The 14,567-nt window shown below is 40.4% G+C and overlaps 1 protein-coding gene across 2 annotated transcripts in view; it reads right to left on the bottom strand.

Annotated features, from left to right (window-relative positions):
* ARRB2 (arrestin beta 2) overlaps nt 1-14,567 on the bottom strand; it is a 305,471-nt gene that overhangs the window by 201,554 nt on the left and 89,350 nt on the right. For both annotated transcript variants that reach the window (XM_069217995.1, XM_069217994.1), the window contains exons 2-5: nt 13,861-13,891; nt 12,384-12,444; nt 8,724-8,768; nt 4,703-4,899 (exon numbers count right to left, since the gene is read on the bottom strand). In XM_069217995.1, the coding sequence (XP_069074096.1) occupies nt 4,703-4,899; nt 8,724-8,768; nt 12,384-12,444; nt 13,861-13,891 (334 nt within the window). The remainder of the gene's footprint in view (nt 1-4,702; nt 4,900-8,723; nt 8,769-12,383; nt 12,445-13,860; nt 13,892-14,567) is intronic.

Genomic DNA, 14,567 nt, shown 5'->3' with positions numbered 1-14,567 from the left:
TTTATCCACATTACCTAACCAGCTTGTAAAACTGTCAGTTTTCACAAACTGCTTAAAGATGAGTAACAGAACAATACGTGCACGAAATGCAAGTCAGATCTGTCAACTTTGACAGTAAAAAAAAAAACTAGCAAATTTATAATCTTAATACTACAACAAAATAAAGCAAATAGAACTAAATTGGAAACCCAAATTACAAATTTTAAAGCTGGTCAAATCTCAATTTCTGGTAAAACATATACCTGTACAGCCATTATTTTCCATGAAGGAGTAAATGTTACATATGGACATTACACTTTCTACATAAAATATACAACTGGGTGGACAGAATGTAATGAGAGCAAACTTACATTTAAGCAGAGATTACCGTAAAAACTGTCAAAGTTATACCTTATCTTTCTTGATCCAAAATTATAAGGCGGATTATTACTGAAAAAATGGAATACTTCACTTCTTGGACTTCTAAAACAATAAATTCAGACATCATACAGCCTACCAGGGGTGATATCTTTATAATGGATTACAAATCTCCAAATCTACTTACTCTTGAAAAAAATACAACAGACATAACACTAAATTGGAAAGAAAGATTACAAAGTATAAACAAGGACAAAGTTTTACTGAAGAGAAAAAAAAGAATACTGCTAAAGTTCTGTTTGAAGAACAGCTGGAAAACTATAAAAAATATCACCAGTGATATATTCCAGTCCTGTTGAATCGATTATCAGATTTGATGATCTCATGCAGCATATCAAGAGTGATGCTTTTAAATTTGTTTTCACCTACCACTATGAATCATACACATTAATTATACTGAAAACTATAAAATGAAATATATTATTGAACAAATGCAGTTAACAAAGTTTGCTAAATGTGTAGTGAATGTCATACATAGTAATGTTAACTTTAAATAACATGCTAGGTAGTTATATATATATATTTTTATACAGTCCATATGTCCCACCCCCTACTGTTCATCGATGATACACTATACACAATTCCTTTATAGTGCAAAGGTACAGAAACTGAGAACAGTGGAAAATGGAACATGAGATGCTTAAATACATATCATTGCTATACAGTGGTTTGTTGTGTTATTAACAATAACTTTTAATACAGATTGTGAAGCTTTAATGCTTAACACAGTAATATGAAACTAACTTTTATGTATCTTTTCTATCTTTTAACACAGATTAAAGGATGTATTTTTTGCAGTAAATAAGTACAACCCCAATACAGTCCAATTAATACACAGCCTAGCATACACATATGCATAGACTCACACCCAGGCAAACACTGATGCATACTATAAAACATAGGCACACAGTGATTCATACACTGACAAACCCATATGCACACACTAATGCATATACACTGACAAACCCATGCAAACAGAGACACACCCAGGGACACACTGATGCCTACACTGACACACTGATGCATACAGTTACACGTCTAGCCATACACTTAAATATATATTAGCACGTAGGCACACACTGATGCATACACCCATGCACACACTGAACAATACACAGAGACTCATTGATCCATACACTAATACAACCAGGCAAACACTGATGCACACACCAACACACTTAGTCACACACTCATGCACACAGTGACACACCTAGCAAGCCAATTATACATACACTAACACACCTTTGCACACACTGAGGCATACACCCATAGACTCACTAAGGCATACACTGACTAGGGACACACTGATGCATACATCGACACAAAAAGGCACACGCTGATGCACCCAATGACACACCCAGGCACACACTGATGCAGCCATTAAAACACCAGTGCACACAGTTACACAACCATGCACAGACTGACACACATAGGGACACAATGATGTATACATTTACACACCTAGTCACACACTAATATATACATTGACACACTCAGGCACTCACTGAAGCACACACTTGCACTAATGCATACACTGATACATCTAGGGACACAATGATGCATACATTGGCTAACCTAGACACTCACTGATGCACGCACTTAAACACCCATGGACACACTGATGCGTACACCAACATACCCAGGCACACATTGATACATTCACTAAAACACCCAGGTACTCACGGATATATATACTACCAACACCAGGCAAACATTCATATATACACTGACACACCCAGGCACACACTGCTACATATAATAACACACCCAAGCACACACTGATGCATACACGGACACATCTAGGGACACATTGATGCATACAATGAAACATCTGGGGATACACTGATGCGTACACTGACACAGCCAGGCACTCACTGATACACACATTGACACACCCAGACAGGCACTGATGGCTGAACTAACACAACCAGGCACACACTAATGCACACGCTAACACAACCAGGCACACACTAATACACACACTGACTCACTAAGTCACACAAAGATATTCGATTTATGAAGCAATATATATATATATATATATATATATATATATATTAATATTAGACTTTTCATCCTTTGCGTGGTCCCCCTTAACTTTTTGCCTCCATTTCCCAGGTTGTTGATGTGTTCTGGACTCTGTTTTTGGTGTTTTTGTTACTCAGGGCACCTTACCACTGCTAACCAGTGCTAAAGTGCAAGTGCTCCTATACAAAAAGTCAATGTAATTGGTTTATCCATGATTGACATATTTGATTAACTAATAAGTCCCTAGTAAAGTGCCCTAGAGGTGCCCACGGCCTGTAAATCAAATGCTACTTAGTGGGCCTGCAGCATTGGTTGTGCCACCCACCTAAGTAGCTCTGTAATCATGTCTCAGATCTGCCACTGCAGTGTCTGTGTGTGCAGTTTTAAACTGTAAATTCGACCTGGGAAGTGTACCCACTTGCCAAGCCTAAAACCTTCCCTTTTCTTACATATAAGACACCTCTAAGGTAGGCCCTTGGTAGCCCCAAGGGCAGGGTGCAGTCTATGGTTAAGGTAGGACATATAGAAATGTGTTTTATATGTCCTGACAGTGAAATACTGCTAAATTCATTTTTTTTCATAGTCTGGTGCCCGGCCTGGGCAAAACAGGATTTCACAAACAAGAGAGACTTTGCTTTGAACTAAGCCTACTTCAAAGGGCAAAATGGGCACCCAAAACCACAGACTTTAGAAAACTTCGGGAAACCAAGCCTCTGCCTGGAGAAGAGCTGAGGAGCTGAGGAAGAAGAGCTGCCCTGCATGTGCTTTGTGGAGATATCCTGCAGTTGCTGCTTCTGCCTGTGCTAGAGGACAAAGATTGGACTTTGTGTTGCCTTCCTTCTTGTGAAGAACTCTTCATTGGTTTGATTTAGAGCTTGCCTCCTGTTGTTTGAAGTCTCAGGGACAGCAAAGACTTCTCTCTGCCAGCACCTGGAAAATGTGCTGAGACTCCTACTCTGCCAAGTGGTGTCCATCCAGTTCCTGGGACCCTGAAAGGAGAAGCTGGCAGCCCAAGAGTGAGAAATCCACGCACCGACCGCCGTGCGGGGAAAAGATCAACGCGACTCCGATCTGAGGCTGAAAAATCAACACGCCGCCGGTTTTGCGGCTGAAACTCAACGCTCACCTGCAACGTTACCGGAAGATCGACGCCCACGACTGCAGAAAAGACGCGCAGCATCGCTGACGGAGACTGGTGAGATCGCAACCCGCATTGTGTGGTTTTCGGATGATCGTGCGGCCAGATTTCTGACGCAAACACCGCTGGGTGTGTACAAACTACGCAAGGCCAGTCTGGATCTCAAAGTGCTGACCGGATCAACGCATTGTTTTCCTGCAAACAGAAGGAACGGTGCACGCAGACCTGACTGAAGGAGAAACGATGCAAGGTCTCGCTCGTGAGTGATACTGAGGCATTGCAAGCCCTTTTTGATGCACTCGCCCGTGTAGAGTTATTTTTGATGCGCCCAGGGTACATTTTCACGCTAACACGAAGACTCTTTTTACATTTTTGTATTGATAACTTGACTTGTGTATTGTGGCTTTTTGTCGTTTTGGTCTTGTTTTGTTTAGATAAATATTTTATATTTTTCTAAAACTGTGTTGTGTCAATTTGTAGTGTTTTCATTAAGTTACTGTGTGTGTTGGTACAAATACTTTACACCTAGCACTCTGAACTTAAGCCTACTGCTCGTGCCAAGCTACCAAGGGGGTAAGCGGGGGTTAGCTGAGGGTGATTCTTTTTTACCCTGACTAGAGTGAGGGTCCTTGCTTGGACAGGGGCTAACCTGACTACCAACCAAAGACTCCATTTCTAACAGTATATTATATATAATATATATATTGCAGCATAAATCGAATAAACATTTATGTGCTTTGTTGTCCTCCATCTAGCTATAGAATTTTGTCTAAAGCTGTATACATTTTGAAACCAACATATACATATATATATATATATATATATATATATATATATATATATATATATACACACACACACACACACTCAAAGATTTTAGATGTGACAGGACAAATGGAAAAATCACAGAAAACAGAAGAAGATACCAAATAGCGCAAAAAAAAAGTGAGTCAGAGGAAGAAAACAAGGATCAAAGAAGAGGAAGGAGAGAAAAGGGAAAAAGAAGGAAAGTGAGAAAGTGAGCACAAGGATGTTTAGGGAAAATGTTAAACAAAGATGGCACGCTACTCCAACCTGCCACTCTTTTCCCTTCAATTTTCAATGTTCTGTGACCCTCACCGTGAAGAAGAATGGATAGGCATGTTCACCCAATTTCTTGATGAGCCTCTCCTGTAGTCGAGTCAGAGGCTTCTTCTCTTCAGGAAGAGGGGGAAAGGCTTGAAATGTTGCAATGAAAAGATCTTTCCGGAATGAAAGTCCCAATACATCCAGATCTTCCCGTCCGTACCGAAAAGCACAGGTTAAGGTCACATAAACTGTTTGGGGAAAAAGTTAAGAGACAGCTGAAGTTATTACCAAGGCCCAGTATGGCCAGACAAAATTCCAAACAGCGAACACAGATAAGGGAAGAAAAACAAATAAAAGTCCCTGATAGACAAAGTACCCACATAGCAAGCGTGGCCGAGAAGTCTTCTCTATCCACAGCCAAGGAGGTCACTTTTTAAGAGAAGAGGACGAGATAAGTCATCCCCAAATCATCTTAGAAGTGAACACCAAAGAGCCATTTGTCTGCATGCACAATAAATGAGGACATCAAGCAACGTGACGGAGCTTCAGTCTTTGGACCTGCTAAACATCTTTCACTTACATGATTGTATCTCAAAACTTTGGAGATTTGCAAAACATAAAAACTGTTGAATACATTATAGTGAGGTTTTCTTTTATACAGCCATTCAACAGGTTTAAGGCACCTACGAAGAGGCTTCTACCTTGCTTTTTTTTGGCCTCATTATAGAGGATCACAATGTGTTAATCTAAACCAATAAGCCTAAAAGAAATGTGCACAGTAATTTTTCAAACAACAAACAAGTTCCTGAATTCATTTAAACTTAAACACAGTTCTGAGTTTCACCTTAAACACAGTTCTGTTCCTTTCGATTTTAGAGTCAAAGTCCCGAAACCGGATTCCTGCCTATGTGCAAATGTTTATATTGTGACATCTTAGTTCAGACTACTCTTTCTGGTGTCTGCCACTGGGCTGAATTTCCACATATCTTTAAGCTAGACCATATAGTGTGAATTGGCTTAATTTTGAAAGAATAACTGCGATTGGAATTTTAAACTTCTGTCCTAGTATCCAATGCCAATTAGTACTACCGAGGGATGATGAGCAAACCACCAGAAGTTAAAACCATATAGTGATCTGCTTCCATTAGGAGAGTAGCTCAAAGATACACACTCATTTATCTACTAACAATTTAAATGCTTCTCATGATATTATGAAAAAGTATCCAGGTTCAAGGACACTTTGACCAATCAAGTCACCTATGGAATATAGGCAGAACAAAATTGCTTCAAGGAATTTGTATATAGAGAAACACAGCACTTATAGGTAGTGCCTAACTCATAGGAAAATAAGTGGCAGGACCAATGGTATTATACAGGAGGCCACTGCAGATTGCACCACCCATTGCCACAGCTGAATGTCATCACACCCCTACAAACGTGATCTTTTGGAATACTCCAGGTCACCTAAACTTGCAAAAATATTTAATTTAAGGTGAAATGATGCTCAAGTTCTTAGTTCAAAAACAGACAACACTACCCTATGGTGAACTGTCATAAACAAAGGCAAATGTTAAAAATAACTGCTGGTGCCAAGCACCAGTAAATAGTAGCACAAATTAAATACAGCTTAGAAGCCATATGATTAGGGAACCTCAATTACCAAAATTATTAGAAAGGACTTCCCAAAGAATATGTTATCTAAGTCACACTCACTTTGACGTCACCACAAAAGATAATGCTGAAGATAAAGTACCCTCAAAAGCAAATACTTATTTAAAAAGCCAACCATGAAAAGGCTTATGAAGTTAGAATGGTCCTGAAGTCTTAAAGCAAACCAACAACAGGGATGTGGAATTCCTATTGCCCCACGTTTGGGGTCAGGGGCAACAAGGTTTCATGTTTATTTTGTCCTTGGGACAAGTAGGCCCAACTCCCTCCAGCACAAACCCTTTGGCTGCCAGTTTACTGAGACGGAAACAGTCTGCAGTTGAGGTAATGTGTGTCCATGCGCAAATGCTGTTCGAACTTGTATTTATGGTTCATTAATGAAGAGCCTTCATTATTAGTGTGAGTGCTGTAAATAAACGTTTTAAGTTTTACCAATATGAGTCTAAGTATAATACTCCCAGAATGCTCTCTGATAAGATGCAAATGTTTGCAGAAGCTTGCAAGAGTGATAATTCGTTGCTTTCAAAATAAAATGTTCAGGAAAAATGCAAGTAGGGGGAAAAAGCGTTTTGCTACTATGAACGTTTAGGTGCTATTTTTTTCATGCATCATTTAGTAAAATGTGCTGATGCATGCTAATATTTCCAACACATATTCCTAATAGAAAATCAATGTAACCATTTTCAACACGATTATGAGAAACATGAAAATAAACAAGCACTGGGAAAGCCAACCAATCAAACCTTTTTTGAGAGTCTTAATTTCGTCAATGCATGTCTTGTTTTAACATGGCTTTTGTAACACGTTATTGTTGTAGGAGCTGCCACGCCCTCACCATTGTAACAAACACTGGCAAAAATAAAACAAGGTTTTTGGTCTTAAAAAGCACACATTGCCACCAGTGGCGTCACAAAGGCCCTGTATTCCCTCTTCAGCCCCCCCCCCCCTCGCACAGCACCTGCCCTGAGTGAGTCGGGAGGGTGGCGCCCCCACGTTCTGTGCAAGGGAGGGGCCTCCAGTTTCGTTACACAACTGCTTGCCACAGTAGTTCCTGGCACTGAACAAAACTACTTTGTGTGCCAATATGCTCCTTGTGGAAGAGCAGAATGAGATCACTCACAGTAAAGCCAGCCAATAGAGAGAGAAATAGAAGTTTAATAAAAACAAAATGTCTTCGTTAACGCCAGACCTAAATAGGGACCCAATTCTTAAAGAAAGTCACAAAAGTGCACCCATGTGTTCATGAATTCACAAGAACTTACAGAAGTAGACCAGGAAATTGTACTCCTAGAAAACATTTGTGAACTGTGTTTCAGCACGAGCAAATACGCATGTGTAGATTTGCTCATGTGAAAATCTATTGAGCGTTTACAAGTTCACTTTCCCTTCAACCACTTTTCTCAACCCTGGAAGAATTTCTACTCTTGCCACTGTCAGGAGTACATTTCTAACCTTTTTCATTATGGGAAAAGATTATAGGAGAGCTGGTGAAAACACTTAAAACATGCAAGTTAGTAGGTTTGCAAACTCAAAGGCATTCCAGCCCCGGAACTATTGCTTACTGCTTCCTCCAGCCCCGGTAGATAGATCTGCGGAATGGTGGCAAAATAAAGAAATTGCTATGTAGGGTTTGAAATTGCAAGTATTCATGCCCTACTATAGTAGTAGCTCTGGCATAATCAGAGAGGCTATTATCAGAACTCTTACATGATGAGATTGCAGCTATAATTTATCGCCTCACTACACGGCACCAAAAGGACAAGTAGATTTTGTATACAGGACAAACACATTTAAGAAGCAACCTTTCCGATCGCCAAGTAGATATTTTATTAAATTCCACACCCCTAACCCCAGGAGAAAAAACTGAGACTGGGTCAAGTCATGAGAAAAACAAATCACTTCAACAGCAGATAGATCTCATCGGATGTCAAACCAAGAATACGCATAATCAGAACAAACACTCACAAATAGTCATAATCAAGAGCCAACACGGCTGTGTGAAGATTTCCCAAAGAATCACTTGGCTGTGTTATGTCAACCTCTGGAGCAGATGGGATAACATAATTTTATCAACTGAAGTAAAAGCGCTGGTGGAAGTTCCCACTTCCAAACAAACCCCCTCCAACCTTCCCATGTTACCCATATTTCACAGGTTTATGAACCCTCAAAAAACGAGCTTCCTTCCTTCTTACTAATGTGTTATTTCTCAAAGACTGACCTTCAGCATAGATATTTGTAGGGATCTTTGAATCGTTTGAAATTGCTACATCTTTAATTTTCCAACTTCACATTTCACTAATAGATTTAACCAACAAACATGATACCTGTTTCAGTATGTGCAGTGTGTGAGAGCTCACTCCAGAGAGAATACCCACAAGGTTAATGAACAGAATAAATATCTTACCTTTCCTGTCCTTTAAGTAGTCAGGGTCCACCAGGACAATGCCATCTGAAAGAATTTAAAAAAAAAAAAAAAAGAGTATTTACTTAAAGCTACTCTAACAGTCACTCGAAGTGCTCAAACAAGACTTGATACAAGGAGACTGCTCTCAGCCATCACAAACAATATTATACTTTTTGTACATGTAACCTAGCACCAGTGCTTAATTTGTGCTTGTTGTTTCCGGTGCTGAGCACCGGCACTTTTTGTTGAGGGCCGGCGCTTATTCTTCACCCTCAAGCATTTGCTGCGGGCAAAAGGCACATATGGGAAAGACGAGGAAGAGAAAAACGAAAAAGCGTCACAATCGGAGAAAGCAGAAAGCTGCTAGAGTGAGCTGAAGTGGTAGGGAGCGGCTTTAAGTGAAATGACGTGGCCCGAGATGGGTTCAGGATTATGCTACCTCAGTATTCTGTGTTCCCACATTTAATTGCAGCAGCCGCGTGTTTAAGACGAGGGCTTTCACCACCGACACCTTGTTAATTACAAATTAAGCACTGCCTAGCACTGAAGACCCAAAAGCTACAAACTAATACAAACATCAATCCTGCAAATGATTTTGACAAGCCCAAAGGCGCCTGAATAAAAATCCACCCAACAATGCCCAAATAAAACCAAAATCACTGTGGCCAAACAGACCCAGCCACAGCAAAAGGACAAACCTGTACAAGCAGGTCCTAAACCAGTCCAGCATGTAGAGAAACATGTAAGCTATACAAGAACCCGTGATGCTCAAATACGGGCCCATCTACCAAGAATCAAACAAAGACATGTTTCAAAAGGACCAAAACGGCCCAAAGAAACTCGAGCTCATGAGCACCCAACCCAGCAGCACCGAAATTGGCCCAAGAGGCAGGAAAGAAATAATCAACTGCCATCCAAACAATGTTCCATACAGCTAGGATCAGTGTGTTCAACATTAAATTAATCATGATCAACACAGGCATGGCAAGAGACTGAACTAATTTTTCAAATGAAGCACGCATCTCAAACCTAGCCTGCGTTCAACAACAGCCTATCTACCATAAGGATAACTGAACCTAAATGTGACTCGGCGTAACTCTCACGGTCTAAAAAACTCCAAGTCGTTTTTCTTTATATTATTTATTAACATAGCTACTTGTTTGTGAAAGCCTGCAATGACCCATTGGACACAAATGCACAACCCTGACACAAAATGTATTTTCTTTTTAAAAGAAAGCCAAACTACCCCGTTGCACTGAATGGGACGACTTTTAACAGAATGGACAGCCTTTCATCAGAGTTGAATTTATTTTAATTTCAAAAACAGTAATCTGAAAAAATGTAAGATGTAGCATAACATCAAAAGAGTATTTCCCTGAACATCTGCATAGATTTTTTATTTGTTAAATTAATTTGGACAAAAAATAAAATCTTGAAAATATGAACTATAAGCAAACAAACTCTGTATTTTTACTTTTTCCATACAATTTTGTTAGATAATCATAAAACGACAGTGCTCACATGAGGAGCTGTGAACATTAAAGATAAACATCGATAAATGTTAAAAGATTGCTTTCTCACCAATCTCAAAAAGGAAACAAGTTCTTTGTATTAGCTTTTTTTCCATATACAACCCTTCAATGATGTAGGGTGTCCACTCTTAGTCAATAAAGATTGAAACATCAATTGTTTCAAACAGTCCGAGGGTCATCTTAAGGAGAGCACTATTGAGAGACTGCCTTGGAGTACATGGATGGCTTCATGAGGAACATTTTAGAATCACCAATAGCTGGAAGGTCCACAACCGTTTACCTTGTACATTAGGAATCAGAAAAAGCATTCTCCAATTAAAGTGTTACTTTGACTATCCTGTACCCCCGGGAAGATCTCTTTGAGCAAAGCACCACTGCTTCTGTTTCACTGAAAGAAACAAAGGTGAAACACCTACAGAATTCATAAAAAAGCAAGAGCTTGACGATCTTGGACAGCCCCTGCAACACCCTGTGGCATAGAGTGAATATTTGTGGTCCCTGGTGCTATCTATTGTGCAGGATGATGTGTTGGGTGAGGCCCAGCTCAAACCACCAAATTGAAGTGCTGAAGCTCATTTATGGGGCTTGATGAGTCACTGACACTTTTTTTTGCTGTTAAACTGTAAAATGAGAAACACAGGGAGGTTCTCATAAAAAAGGTGGCCATGAACCCTAGTCTCAAGCTGTTAACAAAAAAGGGATTCATCCATTTTCAGACTTGAGTTGCACCCACTTGACTCAGGAGCTGCATGCTATTAAGAAAGAGTTAATGGACAAGGGCTGTGAAGTCGTATTGTGTTTCGTGGATCAGCTAACAGTGAAACTTGGGGGACTAGCCTAAAGCTTTCCCCAGCCGGTGGTAGCCGGTGACTTTTTTGATTCATAGCAAAGAACAGATAGGTGATGCCTGAGGTGTTTCATATTGACTTGTTTCCCTACTGCCCACTAATGTGGGCAATGGTCCACAGTCGTACCTGATGTTTCTTTCCTTACGAGGTAGAGTTTTTTGCAAACAATTACGCTTGTAGATACAACGATTTTGAGACAAGGCTAACTGATAAACAGAGTTCTTGGGGTACTGTTTCTTCATCGCCTTACTTCCTATTTGCTGAGTGTTCATTCAAAGAGTGGAGTACCAACAAAGTTTTTTTCTTTTCAGGCGTGATGTACTTTATTTATGGAACCAAGTCAACTTTGAAGAATGTCAGGTTCTATTTTTGAGTAGTTTGTTGTTGATATTTACCAGTCAAGCCTGCAACTGAACACTGTAGAGTGATATTTCAATGGCAATACGTGATGCATACATCTTTTCCAATGCGAAGTGCTGTACCTTTTATCTGTACTAATAACAATAATTGAAAATTACATGATTCAGGGCTTTCCATTTCCAATTTTATGCTTTTACTTGAAATAAACAGTGTTCATAGAAAAATACCAGCCATTCTATTAATGTACTCGTTTTGCTGTGGCTGCTAATGGCTGTGCAGGCTTGGGCTTTGCACAGACAGCTGTAGCTGCTGAAGCAGATGTAAACTGCATGAATTGCTATAGGCTGCAGAGCCCTTAGTCCTCATGCACTTCAGCTAAAATCAGGAAGGTTCCAAAACATTTAGGGCTACCCAAAGCTCCTTACATCATACAGAATATAGAAAAGTGTTTTCTTCTGAAAGCATGAGCAAAACATTTGCATGTCAGTATATTCAAAGAAAAATAACATTTTGCCACACTTTCCTTTCTGCTGCTTCTTTAGTGTTGAACGTCTATAGCTCATGATGCCTTAATAACATGCATGTTTTTATGACAAATTTCTGGGAACAAGTTCTCTAACTTTTTGGGGGTAAATTATGGGCACAATGGTAATTGGGCCATATGTTCCTGAGAGTGTGCACGATTACTTGAGGGACAATGTTTTGCAATTTGTTTAAAAGAATCATGTGAAGTCCAGGGAAAAAAACTGTCTTATATAAAACAATTATGTTTTCATACATAAGAAGCCACCACAGAGAGTACAAGCTTCGCCATCCCTGTCCACAACCAACAGCAGTCCTACCTAACCTGTTCAACTGCTAATTACCGACTCAGAAAAAGTAAGCACCACCACAATCATCCTCCTCTTCCTCCTACTCACCAACGGGGTCCACTCGGTCAAGGTGATCCACAAAGTCACGTTTTCCCAAATACACAGTCAGCTGAAAAAAAGGGTACAAAAGAGATCATAGGCCAATGTTCAGGGAATGAGAGAGAGAGATCAATAAAAAGACAGCCAGAAATAAAAACACAGAAAAATGAGAAAATCCGTGGTAGGTGTTAAGAAACGTGGCCATGATATGCAGTGACAGAGGTGAACAAGTCGCTGTGACTATGCACCATGCAAAAGACAACGCTGCCCCAAGAGCAACTCCACACATCCACCACAGCAAAAAAGGGGCCATGTCGATAGAAGTTTATATACAAAATCACAAATCCATCTCTAACATTCAGCATTCAAAGGGGCTTCATGTCAAAATAGCCACCCAACCCATAATTACCACATTTTCAAGTTGCTTGCGGAAGACAGCCACTCCCCGTGGAACCACACAGCTGATCCGGTCTAGGTCCAGAAAGTCCATTCTTAGCTGTCTGAGTCAGGGTGTTTGCCACCTCCCACTGTCTCACCCTGTACAGGACCTGCAGCTCTCTGCAAAGTATGCTTGGCACAGTAAGTCTGACCACGGTCTTCTTTTCAAAACGCGTTGCTCACTGCCTGAAGATGAGGTGTGCGGGTCAGTCCTGCTGCCACAAGTTGGAAGTGCGGATTCCCTGATGTTGTGAGCATTTGGTCGAACGACCTATTCTGCTATACTGTAGGGTTCCCTCTCTTCAATGCATGTAGTTGAGGGGCCTGTTTGCTTTGTGTTATGGAGTTTTTCGTTCTACCTGCAGGCAGGACTTCTATTCTGTTTGCAGGATTTCGGTCCTTTTCTACTCAGGACTACAAGAGCTGTTCGCTAGGTGCTCTCTGCTTCCGCAAGCTACAAGCCAGGATGCATCTCACTCTTTTTCCTTTGCTGCCTTTGGTTATAAAATCTGCTTCTCTTAAGTTCCAGGGTCTTTCCCCCTCTGCCAACGGGTGGAGGATATGCTCCATCCGTGTTGTAGTCTCCTCGGTGACATGAAAGCAGCAATCGGTAACAAGATGCTCCCACTGTGCACAATGTGTATATACTTTCGAGAACTTGTTTATCATCCTTCTCCACCCCCTCCTCCTGTCTCAGCTGGTGCCTAGGCCAGGATCCGCCCTATGGTGCACCAGGGATCACCTGTCTGTGTCCCAAAGGGTTCGGGACCCAATGGCAGTAAAGCAGAGGTCAAGAAACAGCCCAAACGTGGCAACAAGAAAGAAAAAAAAAAAAACAGACGCCAAAAACAAGGTGTTATCTGCAAGGAACCATATTAATTTAAGAGCAGCAGTCCGATCTGAGCTAACAATAGTACTAAGCACAAAGTCAGCAAGAGGTACTAAGAACAGGGAAGAACTCGAGAAGAAAATGTGGGATGCAGTAGCTGGGCACTTGATTTCTATATAGGACTGTCCGGAAACAAAGGATAGTAATGAAATGACTCACCTTGCAATTTGGACTCGACTTCTTGAAGACTCTGAAAAACACACAAATTAAATACAATAAAGAAGTGAAACTACAGTTTGGGCATCTTCATAAACCAGTGGTACCCAACCTGTGGTCCAAGAGACTGTGGGGGCCGCGAAGTCTCCTCAGTGGGTCCTTTACTGCTTAGAAAATTAACTAATATTAACATTAATAAAGTGTATATAAAGTGGCTACACGTACAATTGAAAATCTTAAAACATACGGTAAATGTAAATATACCACGGTCGTTGTGTGGCTTCAATTGAATTTAGAAAAGCTCCAGCCTTCCTACTTAATTTAAATGGTTTTTTTTGCAATTTAAAGGAAATGTTTCATCATCGGTGTATGTTTTTTAATGGAATTCTTGTATCTGTGTTTTTTGAGAATTGTCTTGTGGATCAGATATTCACCAATATATAGGCCTGGGTCCCAGTCTTCCATTAATAACTCAGTGGGGGAATCTCCAGATTCCAATTATGATTGGGGGCGGGAGGGTCCCCGAGTTCCAGTAATGAATGATACAGTGGGTATCCACAGAAGTCAAAAGGTTGGGAGCCACTGCCATAAACCAAGGTAAATTATGTTCCAACAAGCCAAATAGTACTACAAAAAATAAACGTCTCGTTGCCCTTAACCACCTCCTAGAGCCTTTACAAAACCCCAAACACACAAGAACATATCCAACA

The sequence above is a fragment of the Pleurodeles waltl genome, chromosome 12 (genome assembly GCF_031143425.1).
Source record: "Pleurodeles waltl isolate 20211129_DDA chromosome 12, aPleWal1.hap1.20221129, whole genome shotgun sequence".
Classification (NCBI taxonomy): Eukaryota; Metazoa; Chordata; class Amphibia; order Caudata; family Salamandridae; genus Pleurodeles; species Pleurodeles waltl.
This window is presented reverse-complemented; position numbering and strand designations above follow the sequence as displayed.